The sequence below is a fragment of the Bos indicus genome, chromosome 14 (genome assembly GCF_029378745.1).
Source record: "Bos indicus isolate NIAB-ARS_2022 breed Sahiwal x Tharparkar chromosome 14, NIAB-ARS_B.indTharparkar_mat_pri_1.0, whole genome shotgun sequence".
In the NCBI taxonomy this organism is placed as follows: domain Eukaryota; kingdom Metazoa; phylum Chordata; class Mammalia; order Artiodactyla; family Bovidae; genus Bos; species Bos indicus.
The window spans coordinates 60,810,487-60,830,064 of record NC_091773.1 but is presented as its reverse complement, the minus strand read 5'-3'; the positions used below and the strand labels follow the sequence as shown (position 1 = coordinate 60,830,064).

At 33.2% G+C, this 19,578-nt stretch overlaps 1 protein-coding gene across 29 annotated transcripts in view; it reads left to right on the top strand.

Annotated features, from left to right (window-relative positions):
- RIMS2 (regulating synaptic membrane exocytosis 2) overlaps positions 1-19,578 on the top strand; it is a 609,863-nt gene that overhangs the window by 439,788 nt on the left and 150,497 nt on the right. For 16 of the 29 annotated variants that reach the window (XM_070802800.1, XM_070802799.1, XM_070802821.1 and 13 more), the window contains one exon: positions 7,607-7,707. The exons of the other annotated variants lie outside the window; for them this stretch is intronic. In XM_070802800.1, coding sequence (XP_070658901.1) covers positions 7,607-7,707 — 101 coding nt within the window. The remainder of the gene's footprint in view (positions 1-7,606; positions 7,708-19,578) is intronic. 29 annotated transcript variants of the gene reach the window in all.

Here is a 19,578-nt window from a genome sequence, read left to right as displayed (position 1 = left end):
AATTAACCAGTCAGAGATATATATAGCTGAAAGGATCGTAAAGACTATCTGATCCAAAATTATTTATTTTACAGATGGTGAACTTTATGCCCAGAAAGGTGAAATGAAGTGCTGACAGTTATAAGGCTTGAGAAATTAAGTCTTGAACCCTAGCCTTGGCTCTTAACTTTTAAACTAGTGCTGTTTTTAAGATTTTCTTCAATCCCATATAACACAAACAAACTCGTTACCCTAAATCTGGGTCGTTCCAAGCCTTATCAACACTGTGGTGATTACCTCCACTGAACTCTCCATGGTCAAAACCCTGATCTACCCTGATTCCAAGTACATCCTGATTTTACACGTTGAAACATAAAATGGTGCTAAAATCCAAGTCCTCTGAATAATAAAATCTCAGTAAGTCTGTTCACTGAATTTAGATGTTGAAAATAGACATACTGTATTTCCTGAGCTCACTAAACCACTCCTTATCACATATGTCCTAAAGTGGTTCGAATATCAGTTTCTTTTGACTACAGTGAAAGGAGTCTTTGAAATTTGTCTAGAGCATCTCCTCTGAAGTATCATTTAATGAATATGGTAGACAGTTAATAGAGAAACAGCATACAGATACACAGTAACAGGTAACCTAAATATCTAACACAGATCTTTAAAGTTGAGAACATAATTCAAGAGACGATAGCCCATAACTGTGAACCTCACAGTAGAACAACGATTATATAAGTTTCTAGGATTCTTATGTTTCATTTAATTCCATATGTTACTTTTAGGCACTTATGAAGTTCAGTTTTCCTTCATTTCTAGGAGCCAAGATCATTTTATAACTAAATGCAATATAAGCGAAACCAAATCATACTTTCTTTCATTGCAAATGTGTTACTTCCTAGTGACAACAGTGGAGAAATCCTCAAAATTGATTGACTTGGAAATAACTATTTCTCAAAACTCATGTTAAGATTATGTTTGTTCACACTTCAAAATAAAATGCTTCCATTTGCCCCAGTACTAGTACAAATAATTAGGTACATAATTTATAATTTTTTCACAGTATTTATTTCCAAATCTTTTCTCAGTTTAACTTGTTCCAATATTTCTTAATTCTCTGCATTACATTTATTTTAACAAATAATTTGGCTAATAAAAGTGTACTTTTTATGAGGCTCTAGTATAAATGTTTTAATTTAAAAAATGAGAAAATTCATTACAGACAAGTGATTATGAAGAAATCATTTTAAAGTGAACTTAAGTTTTTGTTGAACAGTTTCTTGGTCCTAACACTTGAAAAAAACATGGAAAATTTAAGAACATGCCAAATCACTTTTTGTATTAATATACATAAAAGTTGGAAAGATGTGCACTTGATTACATTTGGAAGTATATCTTATTTTGTACCACTTTTAATCAGTACACCCACATACTTTTATTTAACAGGAGTGTATGTCCCTAAGATAAATAATTAATGATTGCACATTTGCATTTTAAAAATTACTTAATATTTATTTCCAAAACACTTTATCAAATCATGACAAAATATTTTCAAACTGAATAATTTGTCTTTGTTCACATAAATATTATATTTTGTGTGTTTTTAAATAATTTTTTTTTCTGTATATTGTATGATCATTGTGGATACTTTATAAACTATATATTAACACAAATAAGCCAAAAGCGCTTATACTAACTTCTGGTAACCAATGATAACTGATAAGTACTCTGATGTGTAAATCTTAAATCTTTTTCACTCCATCTCTTTGTCTTTTATGTCAGTTATGTGCATATATATTTTCATGAGTGTATGTTTTTTTAAATTACTAACTATAGTACAATATCCATCATTTAAGATTTCATAATATCTTTTATATAATTTATATAGGTGAAGGGATGTACGCACTATTCACATAATTTTTGTGAATGTATAATATTCTGTAGACATGCCATAAATGCATGTACTTATTCCCCTGTTTTGAACATTTGGAGTTTCTTTTCCCCAGTCTTTAAAATTATCAAACAATAGTGCAATGAAGATGTATGTATATCTTTGTACATTGATTTATTTCTTTAAGAAAGATCCTGGGAAGTGAAATTTCAGGTTCAAAAATTTAAGGAGCTTGCTTTTAATATTTATACATAAGGTACTTTGGAAAACATTCATATAAATGACCATGAATTTTTTTGTCAACAGCTAGTTTATTACTATCAATCTAAAATGTATTTTTTTCTGTTACTAGATTATTGAAAAAGTACTTAAAATATTCAATAAAATTAAAGAGAATACTTTCTTTTTGAATTGCACCTCCTTTGAAAATAAAATTATAGCATGACAAAATATTACATATTCTTATTTATCTCATGAGTCATTTTAACAATTTCTATTCTTACTCCTCTGACTTTTGAAAAACATCATTAAGTTGTTTTTATAGTCTGCCTACTGAATCTAGAGAATAAATACGCCAATAGCTGTGCTTTTTCTTGTGTCATTGTTACCTCAGAGTGAGAAAACAGCTGCATGCACTGATTATATCTTTTTTTATTCTTCTTAATTTGGTACATGCCTAAATGGTAATTGCAGCATTTAGAGAGTCCATGAATTTGGCCTTTTTAACTTTGTTCATCTGAAATATGTTGTTTCTATCACTGTCATCATTGTTGTCTGTAAGCTACTTTTGTTTGGCTGTTCCTCTTCCACACTGTTGGTATTTAAATGGTCTTTGACTCCCATGGGGTTTTCCAGGTGGAGCTAGTGGTAAAGAACCTACCTGCCCTTCTTTGTTTCTGTTTGTATTTCATTTTTTGCTTCCCTTCTTCCTTGTTGATTTCATTTATTCCTAACCAGATTTTAATGCCTCATAATAAAATATGAATTGAAAATTGAAAAAAAAAAAAAAGAACCTGCCTGCCAATGCAGGAGACATAAGAGATGCACTTTCAATCCCTGGGTCAGAAGATCCCCTGGAGGAGGACATGGCAACCCACTCCAGTATTCTTGCCTAGAGAATCCCCATGGACAGAGGAGCTTGGCAGGCTATAGTTCATAGGGTCACAAAGAGTCAAATGTCACTAAAGTGACTTAGCACAGCACAGCACAGACTTCCTTGATGTTGTAATCATAGGTTCTCTAATTTATTTTCTTGGTTTTTCTTTCTTTGAGCTTTACTGTTGGACTTAAAAGAGTTTCCCCTCTTAAGATCCCCAGATTTAAGTATTTTATTTAAGAATACATGATGGGTCCCTGAGTCAGCAGTCCTGCAATATTCTGACCACTACTTAGCTTAATTATGAATTGCTGTATTGCCAGACTTACGTCCTTACTTCAAAGAAGTATGATGTGTGAGGCTGCTTTGGGACACCAACAGCTGTGTGTGTGTGCCTGCACACTTGGAAAAGCAAATTTAAAACTATTGTTTGCACTGCACTGCAGAAATCACTGGGCTTCCCTTGTAGGTCAGTTGGTAAAGAATTTGCCTGCAGTGCAGGAGACCTGGGTTCAATCCCTGGATTGGAAAGATCCCCTAGAGAAGGAAATGGCAACCCACTCCAGTATCCTTGCCTGGAAAATCTCATGGACAGAGGCGCCTGGTGGGGTGCAGTCCATGGGGTCGCAAAGAGTCAGGCACGACTGAGCAACTAACACTTAACTTATAGAAATCACTGAAGAGGTACTGTAGATATAGAAACCTAAGCAACCACTGTCTTGCTGCTGGTTAATCTGGTCATATTCAATACATCACTGATTACAAAATCCACCTATAACTTTAACTTTTTAAACTTAATTGCCATACCAATATTATAAATATGACTTTTTAACTTTTTGGGAAAATACAATCTTTTTAAGTTAAAAGTAACCACAACAATTAGTTTACTGGTTTAAGAATAAGTACACTTCTTAGATGGCTTATATTATTAAGACATTGAAACAAGAAGTATTTTCTCAGTGTACTTAATAATTTATAACCAAGAATTTGAGATAATTTGAATATTACTGTTAATATCTTTAATAATTTTTCATAAATAGAAACATATGCAAACTTTTGTTGAATTGGGTTTGTCCAGGAAGACTGATAGTCTTATTAACCTTTTAATCTACTTTTGTTATAATTTGAAAATATATTGGTATTTGATTTGATATTGAACATTATAATGACTAAGTTTTTTAGTGTACTTAAATTACAAAATCATATCAAACCACTAAGATGTCTTCTGCAAATAAGCATAGTGTCATCACATATAAGAATATGACTCAATGATTACTAGATAAATTTACCTTCTAAACTTATGAACCAGCCTTTCCCAAAATGTATTTTTGAGACTATTTCAGCAAGATATTTCTTGATAATAGGTGGGAAAGTGAGATATCTGCAATCAAATGATTAGTCATTATTACAGAATATTCAGGACCTTGTATATGCAAATTTTAGGGTAGATTTGAAGGAGAGAAAGGAAATGGAGAGAAATCTGCCTTATCACGTTAATTTAATTTTAATGTACTTTGGAGAGTACAGCCTTGGACATTAAAGTTGAGAAATTACATATTCTATTCCCTAACCAGATAGTAAGCGACTCTTCTACTTGCATGTGTGCATGTGTGCTAAGTCGCTTCAGTCACGTCTGACTCTTTGCAGTCCCATGGACTGTAGCCTGCCAGGTTCCTCTGTATGTGGGATTCTCCAGGCAAGAATACTGGAGTGGGTTGCCATGCCCTCTCCAGGGGATCTTCTCAACCCAAAGATCAAACCAGTGTCTCTTATGTCTCCTGCATTGGCAAATGGATTCTTTACCACTAGCACCAGCTGAGAATTCCTCTACTTGCATAGATTCCTCCATATGGTTTTTCATTTATGGGAAAAAGAAAAAATACTGAGTTTGATTGAAAAAATACTGGTATTTAAAACAATGATTTCTGAATTATTTCCCATAGCGAAAATGAACAACAAAAAATTATCTTGTTGATGAAGAATCCCTTATAGTAGTTCTCTTTACTCAGGATACTTTCTTCTCTAAGGATATTATTATCTGTGGAGTGTTTTCTTTAAGAAAATAGCTTGATAAAAATGTAGAAAAGAAGTGGAAGACTTCAAATACTATTGGAGAGAGGCACTGTTTTTCTTACAGACTAGGTTCCTGGGAGAATTTTAAGTTAAAAGTATACTTACCCAAGTTTGTTTACTGCATAGTCACTAAGATGGTCCCTTGAGATTTCGTTGGTTAAGACTCTAACAAAGTAAAAATAAACAAATTATGTAAATAAATAAATACCAGAGCCTAGCCAGAAAAAAAGGAATAAAAGGAAAGAGACTCTAACGAATTTTTCCAATTTAAGGACTATACAGATGATGATTGGAAAGATTTGAGATTAGAATTTAGTTGATATATTTAAATGTTTGTATTACTCTATTTGCATCTTTGTTTTCTTTTAGTGAAAACAGATTAATATCCTTCTTAGATTCCCTCAGTGATCTGTTAAATGTATATGATATTCCATAAACCTGATTCTACAAAATCTTCAAACCATTACTAAGGAAAAAAGCTCTTCATCGCAAAATTACCAAAATGCTTCAATGCAGGGTTCAGCAAGCTGTGGCCATGGACCAAATTCAGCCCATTGCCTATTTTGTAAATAAAGTTTTATTGGAATATACACATACATTTTGTGTATATAAAATATATATGTTGTCTACATCTGCATTCATATTACAGTGTCAGAGGTGCAGCAGAGACCACATGGTCTGCAAAGTCTAAGATGTTTACTGTTGAGCTCTTTACAGAAAAAGCTTCCCAACACCTGTCAGTAGATATCCCATAATTATCCAGTAATCAGGAAGGATTTACTGTCGTGTCATAGGAGGTTGATGTCCAGAAAGTAGTCTTGATATTAGAAAATGCATATATGTATATGTGTATGTGTATATATATGTGTGTATATATATTTCTATATATGTGTATAAAATGTGTTTAAACTTTGTCTATTGTTGCTATTTATATTTAAAATACTGTTTTGCCACTATAATGTCAAAAAACTTCAAAGAACCTTCCCAAATACTTACAGCTAGTATTTTTTTAGCACACAATTTTTTGAAGCTCGGATGGCTTTTTCATTCCCTTGACTTTGGAGAAATAAACAAATTTATCTGAGACTATCTCTTGAGGTACAAACAATTCCAATATTGTATTTTAATAAATAATAGACATTTATACCTGACCATATTTAACATATATCATGGAAGCACTCACTTCATTTTGTGTATCACTCAATTTATATTAATATATTTTTATTCCCCATTTTATAATTTGGTACAGAATAACTCAGATCATTATTAAAATTTGACTCACACTGATTAGATGACTTCAATTTGCACTTTTACTTAGAGGTCATGTAATCTAAACTCTGTACATTCTTTTAGTCAAGATTTTCTTAATCCTTTTTGAAACATTTTCTTCCCTTTGTATGTTAGTTTAGTTATCAGTTTTTACTTACAAATTTTGCTTGCAATTATCAAATATACAGTGAGATTTTTTCCAGGATGAGTATTAAAATGCCTATTTTTGAATAGTCACAATATGGTCCATATGTCTTTAGTACAGTTTTACAATTATGATCTTAAGCAAGGAGTGTGTGTATGTTTACAGTCTTACCTAGACTCAGTGTTTGTGAATTTACCTAGCAACATTTTATTGGAGAAAACCACTTGAACCTACTAAATTATGATTATTTTTCCCAGTTTGTAGATTTGTAGCATACAACTGAGATTTTGTTTTTCCATTATGCATATTAATGAGAAATGTTTTTTCATTTCTCATGTTTGCTTTTTCATGTTTGCTAAGATTTGTTCACTGAATTTAGTTCTTATTCTAACCAAAGTTTTTAAAAACCCTCTTGATATCTATAGTTGATGTGTTTTGAGGAAGCACCTTTTACAGACAGCATTAGTCTCATCTTGTAATAAGCTTACCATCTCAAATTTTCTCCTCACATTCTTTTTTTCCTTGAAATGATTTCAGTAATACTTTGTGCCTATATTGGCATGGTTTGTTTTCAAGAGTATTACTCCAAGTGCTTCTTTCTTCATTCTAGCTCTAGAAAATCCATGTTCCAAAGATCTTGATAGCTACATTCACGTAGATGCTGGAACAACCTGCTTTGATACATCAGCTGGTTTTTTGATAACTTAAAATGCAATTGTACAATCGTGTTTGAAACTATTAGACTTGCAGCCTATTTCCAGTAAATAATTTCAATCTTGATGCATTAATTACAGACCAAAAATCTTATAAAATTACTGTTATCATGTTTATGTGCTGTCAAATATATTCTCCTGGACATACATTTACCAGAAAGTATTATCTATCTAATGAAGATATGTTCTCTTCTGTTTAAAAGTTTTTACTCTTTATTCAGATTTAATTATTTTACATATTTAATAATCCTGCTTTTATTCACCAAATTGCATACTTAAATAAATCTTAAAAATAATACATTTAATTTGTACTACTACCTTGAGTGAAAGTGGTATATCAGCCTACCATTTTTTTTTTTTTTGGTACATCCTGTAAGTAGGGCTCAGAAATAAGAACTGAACATTAATTTTATGGGTTTTTTTCTACTCGATAGGTGCTATGGATATAGAGGAGAGAAATCGCCAAATGAAAATTAACAAATACAAACAGGTAGCCGGATCAGATCCCAGACTGGAACAAGATTACCATGCAAAGGCAAGACATTTTTCTTTTTAAAAGTTGTGAAATAATCAATCATATGAAACCGTTAGATTCTCAAACTGCTGAAGGCAGATCAGTCAGAAACGAACATATAGTGCAATGGCCCCATGATATTATTAAATGCTAAAATTTATAATGTGTTTGTATACCAACTTTTAGGTAAAGATTTGCCTTAATTTTTGAAAAAAATCATTGTATAATATAGGAGGTTAAGGAAATGGAACTCTTAAATGATCTAAAGAACAAATCTTTTAGAAATTTTCATTTTATAAAACCTACAAAGGCCCTAACACCCTCTAAAATGTATAGGAAGAACTTCTATTTTCATCTTATGGTTTTCCTACATATAGAGGTTATTATTTATAGTATTTTAATTCGATCTGATTTTTAATAAGTTTTTGAAACAAAATACATACTCATGGGATGTTGTAAGGAATTCAACAAGTTTTTTAGTGAGAATCTTTTTGAACCACTTTTTGGTAATAAATTAAGGTATGAAATCTCCCAAGATAGGAAAAAAAGTATTCTTTTTATTGTTCGTGTTCTTCATTGCCTTTATATTTTCAAAACATTTTTAGGTTTATCATATTATTCATTCCCAAAGTCATGAAAAGACTTTGCTCTAATGTACCTATTTAAGATTTAACAAAAAGATGAAACTAGCAAAGCTTATTCATAACATTTAGTTATTATGTACTCTCATAATTACAGTCATGTAATATTTGTGGTCTATTATCTGTGTACTAGGGAAAAACAGTTTGGATTTTTCTGTACTTGGGTCTGTTTTATCCTTACCTTCTGAAAGTTCAGTTTCTCTCAATTATACCCCATTCTTCAGTAAAAATAAGATTTATTAAGTAAAGCATAACTGACTATGCTGGATATGTGTATATGGTAGGCAGCACACATTTTTAGTTTCTCTATTATATGACCTAGAGGAGACAGATATTCTTACATCAGCATCATGTTCCAAACCAGCGATCTCTTTTCCAAATTACATGAATATTGACCCATGTGGTGAATACAGGATTATTCATCACAGCGTTCTGTCGTCCTGGAAATGGCACAGGCCTAAAGCCAAGAGAAAGGTAAATTTAAGACCAACAAAAAATAGCCTTGCCTTTGCTTTGCAGGCCCTAAACTTCTAAAGTAAATTTCATAGAAAATAGATTTGTAATGATACAACATTTCAGATACATCTCTAACCTTTTGAGCTTGATATCAGAACTGATTTCTATGCTTTCCAGGTACTTTTAAAAATATATCTGTCTAGGGCTAAATCGGAGAAGGCAATGGCAACCCACTCCAGCAGTCTTGCCTGGAAAATCCCATGGACGGAGGAGCCTGGTAGGCTGCAGTCCACGGGGTCGCTAAGAGTCGGACACGACTGAGCGACTTCACTTTCACTTTTCACTTTCATGCATTGGAGAAGGAAATGGCAACCCACTCCAGTATTCTTGCCTGGAGAATCCCAGGGACGGGGGAGCCTGGTGGGCTGCCGTCTATGGGGTCACACAGAGTCAAACATGACTAAAGTGACTTAGCAGCAGCAGCAGGGCTAAATAGGCATAATCTCTTGTGGCATCTGCTATGCCTAATCTCTCATTTATTCAACTTGTATAATCTAAAAATCAGGCATGAAGTCCTGATAAAATAGGATATTGAAGCTTCCATAAACATAGCATAACACATTTGTTTCGTTTGTTTGTTTATATCCCACTGTACTTCAGGAAGGAATGTAGGTGATTTTTAAAATACATATAATACTATTGTCAATGAAGAAATGAGTATCAAGGGAAAATGAAGTCAAGACACAACAAGGTAATACCAGAAGTAAAGCTTGTGAACAAAATGCATAGTGTAAGATGCTTTATGCCTGCTACATGTGGGGCTTATATTCTGACTGTGAGCTTCCTCACAAGCCTCAAAGGCAGAAAGAGAAACTGGATCACTCATAGGATTTACATTGTTCATACAATAAGTCCTGAGAAGCAATGCCAATGATTCTTGTTATGGATACCTGACAAATTTATTACAAGAGAGTGAACCAAAGGAATACTGTAAGTGTGGCTCAAAATTTATTTTTAGAAAACCAAGTTTTGATTACATTCCAGTTCATAAATTAATGCTTGAGACCTCAAAGTTTTATAACTTTGACACCAATTATTTTAGGTTAGAGAAGATTTAAGTCTTGGCAAAGACTAATTATCCTAAGCAACATAATTTCCTATGTATTTGCTAAGGCAGTGGTTTTCAAACTGTAGCTCCAGACCAATAGCATCAACGTCACTTCAGAATTTTTGGAAATCAGTTATCTGGCCGGCTCCAGAACTGCTGCTGCTGCTGCTGCTGCTAAGTCGCTTCAGTCGTGTCCGACTCTGTGCGACCCCATAGACAGCTTAAACAAAACTCTGGGAGTGAGGTTCTTGTCTTTTAGCAAACCTGCCAAGTGATTCTGATGTGGACTATAGTTTGAGCATCACTGCTCTAAGACAGGCTGCTTATAGAATTTACTTCTAGGTAACTGACTTCCTCTTTTAGGGTTTTATTCAGAAGACAATGAGGAATGATGTCACTTAAAAATGGAGACTTCCTTTGAGAATAAGTGATCTGATCTTTGCAAGCCCTCTTCCAGTTTCTAACGAATCCTACCTATTGAATGTCAAATACTTAGAAATCTGTTTTCAATTGCTGGAGTTATGCATTCAGCCTAACCAAAAAGGCAATCAAATCATTAAGATTTTAAAAGAATCCAAAACACGACTTTATTTTGTTCCACTCTGAATTTCCTGATGTGGAACTGTCTTTGCTGGATCATCTGTCTGCCTATCATCCCTACTTTGGACTACCTCCCTCATGGATGAAAGAGAAAATTGCGGAGGATTCTTTTTCAGTCAAGTGCATGTATAGACTTAGTTATTACTCATTTCCATACTAACAATTCTTTATAGTAAAATTTTCAACAACATCCCTCTCTTTTTAACTAGGGATATTTACCCTATATTACCATTCTTTTCTTCCTTGTTTGATTAGCAAGTACCAGCTAAATATTTGCTGCTGACCTATGTGCTTCAATATATTGGGATTCCCTGATAGCTCAGCTGGTAAGGAATCCACCTGCAATGCAGGAGACCCTAGTTCAATTCCTAGGTTGGGAAGATCCCCTGGAGAAGGGATAGGCTACCCACTCCAGTATTCTTTTCAATATAACAACTCATTCTTGAAAAAATCATGTAATAAGGAAGGGAACTAAGCCATAGATAGAAAGATTAAGTAATCTACACCAATTCACATTAAATCATGGAAAGTATTATTTGTAGCTAACCTCATTTTCAATTTTGAGATAACAGATTAATTTCAAAAGCCATGGAGCATGTGCTGTACCTCTGAGCTATATTCCTGAAATTCTAGTGACGCTATGAAGAAGTTTTGATGCGATATAATTGTTAACGAAGTTTTTTAAAAAACTATATATTTTAAATGGCATTGCCTTCCTGAATTTCTCAAGTGTTCTGCACTGATAGTTGTAAACAAGTATTACTAATTTATAAAATATCTCCTTAGTAATTCACTTTGAAAGTACCTGTAGAACAGTGCCTTTAAAGTTACTGTCTTTCTAAGTATATTTTAAATATACTAGGAAATTTGTAAGTAGACATCCTATATTTAATAAGAGCTAATTAATTAATTAAATATTTAATCAAATCCAGGTGCAGACATGATTCCTGTTTCATCAGTGGATGAATTCTCAGGGCTTTCCCCCTCAAAACAGAATTTAACTATGCAGCCAGCCTGTGCACCCTTTCATGCCTATTACATTCTCTTTATCCCAGCTTAAATGTGATTCACCTATTCTACTCTCAGATAAATTTAAGGATCAACTTAAAACCAACATTCTCTGCTCCCCATTGGTTTAGAAGAATGTGATTTATTACATTTAACAATGTGAGTTATACTTCAGCATAAGCCAACTACCTTTCCATGAGTAATATGATTACAATAATTAGCAATAATTGATAAACAGTGTGTATCAGATCAGATCAGATCAGTCACTCAGTGGTGTCTGACCCCATGCGACCCCACGCCAGGCCTCCCTGTCCATCACCAACTCCCGGAGTTCACTCAGACTCATGTCCATCGAGTCAGTGATGCCATCCAGCCATCTCATCCTCTGTCGTCCCCTTCTCCTCTTGGCCCCAATCCCTCCCAGTATCAGAGTCTTTTCCAATGAGTCAACTCTTCTTATGAGGTGGCCAAAGTACTGGAGTTTCAGCTTTAGCATCATTCCTTCCAAAGAAATCCGAGAGCTGATCTCCTTCAGAATGGACTGGTTGGATCTCCTTGCAGTCCAAGGGACTCTCAGGAGTCTTCTCCAACACCACGGTTCAAAAGCATCAATTCTTCGGCACTCAGCCTTCTTCACAGTCCAACTCTCACATCCATACATGACCACAGGAAAAACCATAGCCTTGACCAGACAAACCTTTGTTGGCAAAGTAATGTCTCTGCTTTTGAATATGGCTAATTTAAAAAGCAAACATCATATACTTAAACATGATGTTTGCTTTTTAAATTAGCCATATTTAGTGTTTTTAAGTGAACTCAGAGGATTTTTTTTAAAGGGTAGTCCATAAGATTTCAACAGGGAAACTATAGTTTATTGATACTGTGTTTATTTGGAAATCAAATTTTATTTTCCTGTAGGAAAAAATGCTCTCTTTTGGAGCTAATGTTCTCACAAAATTATCACAAAAGTATCTTATCCCTATTTTAGCAACTAAAATTTTCTTTTTTGGTGTTTATCTCTCTAAAATTAAGTATTATAGTCAATAAATTTCCCAGAATTTTCCAGATGCGAACCAGAAGTTCATATTAATCCATTTAGTGTTCTGGGGTCAGGGTACAATGGAGCAAAGAAAGGAAAAGAGTTTTTATCCTTCTTTGTATGTACCTAATGGGGCACTTGACACCTCTTCTCCCAGGCTTCTTGTCTTTTAAAGATACGTGCACTAATTTCAGGTCTTCCCTGGTGGCTCAGTCAGTAAAGAGTCTGCCTGCAGTGTGGGAGACCTGGGTTCAATCCCTAGGTCGGAAAGATCCCCTGGAGAAGGGAATAGCTATCCACTCCAGTATTCTCACCTGGAGAATTCCATGGAGAGAGGAGCCTTGTGGGCTACAGTCCATGGGGTCACAAAGAGTCGGACACAACTGAGTGACTAACACTTTCACTGGTTTCAAAGAGGCATATTAGGAAGAAAGCAAGCCCACGAAAGTAATTTACATTACAATATGAACTACATAGCACAGAGATAGTTTCTTTAAAAAAAAGAAAGAAAAGATCTATAAATACAAATAAACCTCACAAGATGAAGTTGTAGGCAGTATCAATATAAAAAATTCAGACAGTTCAAGGCAAAATATTTTTGGCAAATAAATTGTTGTTGTTAACTAAGCTGTTCCCTTTATTAGACCTTATTCTCTTCTCAACACTGAAAATACACATTCAAGGCCAGCCTTAAATGTTTTAATTTGACTTTCAACACACAAACAGTTGGGACTCCAGAAGAGGGGAGATAGGTAGGAGCTGGTAAGGAGAGGCATATATGTGATTCTTGTATGTTTGTTGTTTGTGAGTCAGGAGTACTTCAAGACTCTAATATCAAAATGAGGTCAGTGTCCAAGATGAGAACCCAGCCTGGAGTTAAGCAAACTCCACCTGGGTGACTTTGGGTAGTTTAACCTCCTCTTCTCAGTTTCTTTATTAAATAAGCTTTGAGATCTATTTCTTATCTATTTTATATGTTGATGATTAGGAGGAAATAAGATAATGTATATATATGGTTTAGCTTTTAGTAAACTGCTTAATAAATGGTAAAGATATTTGTTATTATTATTTTATAATAACAACAAATGTTTCATAGACACCAGGTGTGAATATGATAATGTCAAAAGGAAATGGTAAAGAAATAATTGAACTAATGAAAAGGATTTTAGTGTAACTCATATCATTGAATGTTCCCTTTATTCTCAAATAGATTAAAGCAGCAGAGATCCCCCCAAAAAATAAAATTTAAGGAGAAATAATTTATGAATCTTCAAAGGATATATAGACAACAAGAGCACAGAACATATGATGAGAAATTACAGACTAAATTACTGAAATTCAGAAATGATGTTATCAAGGTTGACTTTGAATGAGCCTGACTGGTTCTTGGAAAGTTGATTAATGGGTGAAATATGGCTATAGGTATTTTAAAAGAAATACTCTGTAACAGCAGTGACATAAATGGATCTGAAAACTGAAAAGCCAAATTTATAAAAAGTAAATTTTAAAATGTAGATTAGGTAGCCTTATACAAATCCCTAAGATGATATATGAAAATACATATATTTATTGAAGGTGAAGAAATGAAAGATATAATTTTATAGCAGCGATTAAAATAAAATCATAGGGAACTTTTCTTTATAGATAAATGGAAAAGTTGAGTTTCTGGTAGCACACAACACCGGCCAACAATAGTATAATTGATCTGGGCTGGGTGCCCACTGGAAGAAGAGCTGCTGCATCACTGATTCTTAAGCTACACAGAGAACCTGATATTTGTATGAAACAGACACCATTGTACCAGCATTAGATGGAATCATCTGATACATAGAGCAAGAGAATTCTAATTAAGAGTGATTTTAGTAACCCAATCTCTACTCTGTGAGGTCCTCAAGGAATAGGTGAAGGTGTCTTACAGGAAGTAATGAAGTATCCTTTCTTGGAATAAGCTGTACAACCGTTTTATAAACGGAAGTAGGATTCACATTAAAAAAAAAAAAAAAAAACTGCTAGGCTTAGTCTAGCCAGATGTCCAGGAAAATGGTTTCATTTTTTTTTAAATCAGAATTAAGATCACCTACTTAAAGTTTCCATCCCAAACTAGGTCAAGAAATCTTATCACTTACTGATGAAGATGTCAGGGAGAATGCTAGTGGCTGCACCTGGATTTCTTCACTAAAATATACCGTTTCTCTAAATGTCTATTCTACTTTCAATTTTCTCTAGTTGTGCTCATTTCTGCATAACCTTGCAATAAGTTAGCTTCACACTCTTTAGCAAAATTACCACAGGGTGCTAATAATAATACCTACCTCAAAGGGTTGTTTTCAAGATTGAATCTGTATGTATAACTCTTAAGCCTTTCCCTTCTCCAGTGGATCTTCCCAACCCAGGGATCAAACCCCAGGTCTCCTGTATTATAGGCAGATTCTTTACCAGCTGAGCCACAAGGGAAGCCCTAAGGAAAAAGGAAATGTTAGCTATAGTATGATGATGGTGGGATGATGATGATGATGGTGATAGGGAAGAAAGAGAAAAAGAGAAATCATTTTCAACAGAGACCTTGCTCTTACCCAGGTCTATATTTGTTGCCATCAACAATATACTAGATATAGATTAGTATATCTCTAAAATAATCCCAAAAAATATGGGAGTAGGAAGGAAGGAAAAGTGTAAAAATTAATGATAATCTAAAAAGCATAAAAAGTGATTTGGGTTCTCTCATTTTTATCAGGTTAGTTAACTTTTGATCTGCCTCAAATTATTATTCTTGTCATGTCTACTCTTTAGCCAGCTGGAATGTACTTCAACTTTAAAAACAGAGAGATAAAATTACATTTATAGATAATTTAATTCTGTGTATATGTCTATACATACACACACATCCTTAAAGCTCTGAGCCAAAGGAAAATTTCTCTCCTCCATATTTTAACTGATGGAAGTAACAACTGTTTATTTCTTCCTCATCTTATAGGTACCAATATACCTCACTTTATCTAACAGACCTACAGTTAAAAACTTAATAGTAGAAATTTAGAAATTTTATATTTTTATCTGTGAATAATCTTTGAATGTAAAAGTTTCTAACTTTAAGTTTCTTTTTTCTTTACATCTTATGTTAATTTGATAGGGCTGCCATAACAAAATGTCAAGACTAGGTTGTTTAAACAACAGAAATTAAATTTCTTACAGTCTGGAGACTAGAAGTCCAAGATTAAAGTATTGGCAGGTTTGATTTCTTTCAAGTTATTTCTCTTTGGGTTGGGGATGGCCATCCTCTTGCTATGTCCTCATAGGGTCATCCTTCTGTTGTGTCTGTGTTCCAGTCATATTGGATTAAGGCCTACCAGTGTGACCTCATTTTACCTTAATCACTTCTTTAAAAGCTTTATCTCCAAAACAGTCACATTCTGAGATACTAGAAGTTAGCACTACAACATATGAACTTTGAGGATATGCAGTTTAGTTACAATATATCTCTACAAAGTAGTTAATAATATTTAGTTTATTACCTTAATGCATTATGAAAGCATATTTTATTGTAATGTAAATATGGGTTTTTAGGCAACAAACTATAGCTATTTTGTTTCAGACTTTTTGATTTCTTAAAATTGTGTTCACTGTTCTCTGTTTTTCCAACTACCTTCTCACATCCTAGGATATGAAATATTCTGTTTGCAAGTTCATTTTAAAAATTATTTTCCTTTGGTTATAAGACCACATTTAAATTTTAGATGTTTTCTGAGGCAGACATTTAAACATGTGTCCTCTTTCTTTGCATTTTATTTGTGAATTGCTACCCCCTATTGTTTAATCACATGTCAGGCCAGGAAAACCACATGTCAGTTCAGGAAGTATAAAATAGATTTTTTTTTTAAATTATGAAGAAGTCATTTGAGATGAGTAGAACCAACTTATGTATTAAAGAACACTACAGGATTACAGAAGGAACTGTCATTTATTTCTCCCTTTTTTAGTAAATATAGAAAGAATTTTAAATAAATTGCATCTGGCTACTTGCTGGTAAAAGGGTCAACCTGTGGACAATAGCTGCTATTGCTAAGAGCATAATTTCTTTCAGTATATTTCCAAAGAACACAAGAGGGAAACATTTTTCTTTTACCTTCAGCAAAAACAGAAATGTATGCCTTTGCTTTCATAAGACCTGCGGGCTTGCTGGCTTGTGAACAACTCGGGACGCCCTACAGGGGATACAAGGGATGAAAGATACGGGTCACCAAGGGGTGAGAGATCTTGCTCTATAGAATCAAGGAGGATACGGGAAATAAGGAAAAAAGGAAATGTGACAAATAGGGCAAAAACATTCTTTCCAACTCAAATTTCATATAATTTAAAAGGGTTACGTATAGTCATATAAAAATTACAAGTAGAAGAATATTCAAAACAACAGAGATATGAAAACATATAAACCTTATGAACCAACCATGGCACTTATCACTTCTTAAAATACATATATCCTGTCTTATATGATGCTTTTTTCACACCTTTTTATTAAACTATACACTTCTTAAGAATGGATATGTAGTTTACTCATCTTTGTAGACTCTCCACGGAAAAGCAGGGACAAGAAACACATTTCTGGAGAGAGTGTGGGTAGGTTATTACCTAAGAGTTAAAAACAAATTTTCTAATGGATATATGATTATTGGTTTCTGTCTGGAGTTAATCATAGAAAAAGAATACTCAGAAAAATTTGGAAGACTAGGGTTCTAATTTTGATTCTACCAGTTATGCGCTAAGACATTGGGTAAATTGCCCAAGAGTTCTTCACAACCCAGCTTTTTCCTCTGTACAAATTGAGGGAACCTTGTTATCTGTAAATGTACTTTGGAGGCTGCATAGAAAAAAAATCATTAGGTATTAACACATGGGTTTTAGGCAACTTCCTCACTAACTAAGCAAATCATTTAATCTCATAGCCTAATCTTCAAAATTAGATTTGGACTAGATTTTTTTTATATTTCATTTTCTTTATCTACTGTTGTCTCCTTTATTGATTCAGTAATCTCTGATCAGTGTCAGGCTCTTTACTTAATGTATTCTCACAAATGATTGAAATTTTTAACTAACTTATTGTGTAATAATTATGATTTAGAGAATAAAGTTATGTGTGTAATGTTTTTATCTCATATTTCACATGAAATAAATTATAACTAAGTTTGAAGTGAGACTTAAAACATTTACTCAGTTAAGGCACTCAGTTAGCTAGGGCAGCATGCAATCCTCCATATCTCTAATATCAGTTTAATTTGGCTAATTATAATTTGAACATATCTATAATTTTATTATGTAAAAACTTTCTTCATGAGCACAAAAATTTATAATTTTTCATCAGTTGTGAGGATTACAGATATTATTTATTAGCAAAATTAATTTACTAATGTTTTCCTAAGCATAGAATTTTGATAATTTCTATTTCATCACTTTTGAAGATAATAAAATAATTCTCCAGTCTAAAAATAATGTAGCTAACCTCAGAATGTAACTGATACAAGAAAAGGAACTTTTAGCTGGTGATAATTTTATGAGGTAGAAATATTATATGTAAAAGTATACAGAATTCACCCTGGCATGTGGGAATGCCCATAATGGTAGCTATTCTTGTTATTTATTATAACAAATGAGATGGGAGTAATAACAAAAACCTGACAGTTGAACTCCATTCTGATGGATAAAACATTACCCGCCAGTTTAATATAACTTTTGTACTAATAAAGAAAATGTCTGTGATTTTATGATTGGCCCTTTTCAGGTCATTTTCATGACTAGGCATATTCACCCCCCAAGGTTAACAGTCTTCAGGGTTCAGTCACATTAGAACAAGTTATTTCTTTTTTTTTTTTGCCTAAAAAGTTTCTTGGGGTTTTTTTTTTTTTAATTTTATTTTATTTTTAAACTTTACATAATTGTATTAGTTTTGCCAAATATCAAAATGAATCCATCACAGAACAAGTTATTTCTTAAGCCCATTTTCAGTTTTTGCCCCCAAAAAAACAAAATTATTTGAATTTTCAATGGAATGTGAAGGTGTTATTTCAATATGATATAAAATATGTTTGTGTGATTTTTTATTATTTAAAAGTTTTACTTGTTTAAAATTCATCGAAGTATAGTTATAAGTACATAAATTATAAGTGTTGTAGTATTTCCATGCTGGCTTTGTATTCTGATTTTACATGTCATTTTATATAGTTTTCAAAATTTCAGAAAAGAAAATCTTTATTTTAAAGTATATACTTAAAGAAGAAAACAGTATGTGAATTTTTTTAAGTGGTTCGATTCTGAATATGCTTGCCTTGTATCCTATTAAATGTGAAATTGTAGCTCGCAAATTTTTTTTTAATGAAAATAGAAAGTCTAATACTAACAAGTTTTATGAGCTTAGTCAATTCATTTGACTTCTTGGTCTCTAAATTTTCTCATCTATAAAATAAGGAAAGTATATTACATCTTCTCTGAGGTCACTTCCAGCTTTAAAATATTGTTATTTTTTTTGAATGAATCAGTGATGTGTGAATAACTAAAAGTATGCTTTTAATATCAAATACCTTTCTTGGGCTTTTTTTTTTTTAAAGTGTGGTTGTGTGAGTCCTCTTTTTTATGTCTGAACGTATCTTGTGATCTCAAGGGACATTTAGAAACTTTCTCTTTCCTGTTACTGAACTGCATACCTGTGGTGTTTTCTAAAGCTGGTCAGCTATAAGTGAATTCTGGTTTTGCAACATTGAAAGAAAAAATTATCAGAGAAACAAGTAAATAATAATTTTTTAAAAAATCAAGGACCAAGTGAAGGAGGCAGGAATAATGGAAGGAGGGGAAAAAGGAAGGAAAAAATGAAAAACAGAAGAGAGAGGATGACACAAATAGAGGGTGGGAGAAGAGGCAGAGGCATGTGTGCGTGTTCAGTCACTCAGTCGTGTCTGACCCTCTGTGACCCCATGGACTATAGCCTCCAAGCTCCTCTGTCCCTGGGATTTTCCAGGCAAGAATACTAGAGTGGGTTGCCATTTTCTTCTCCA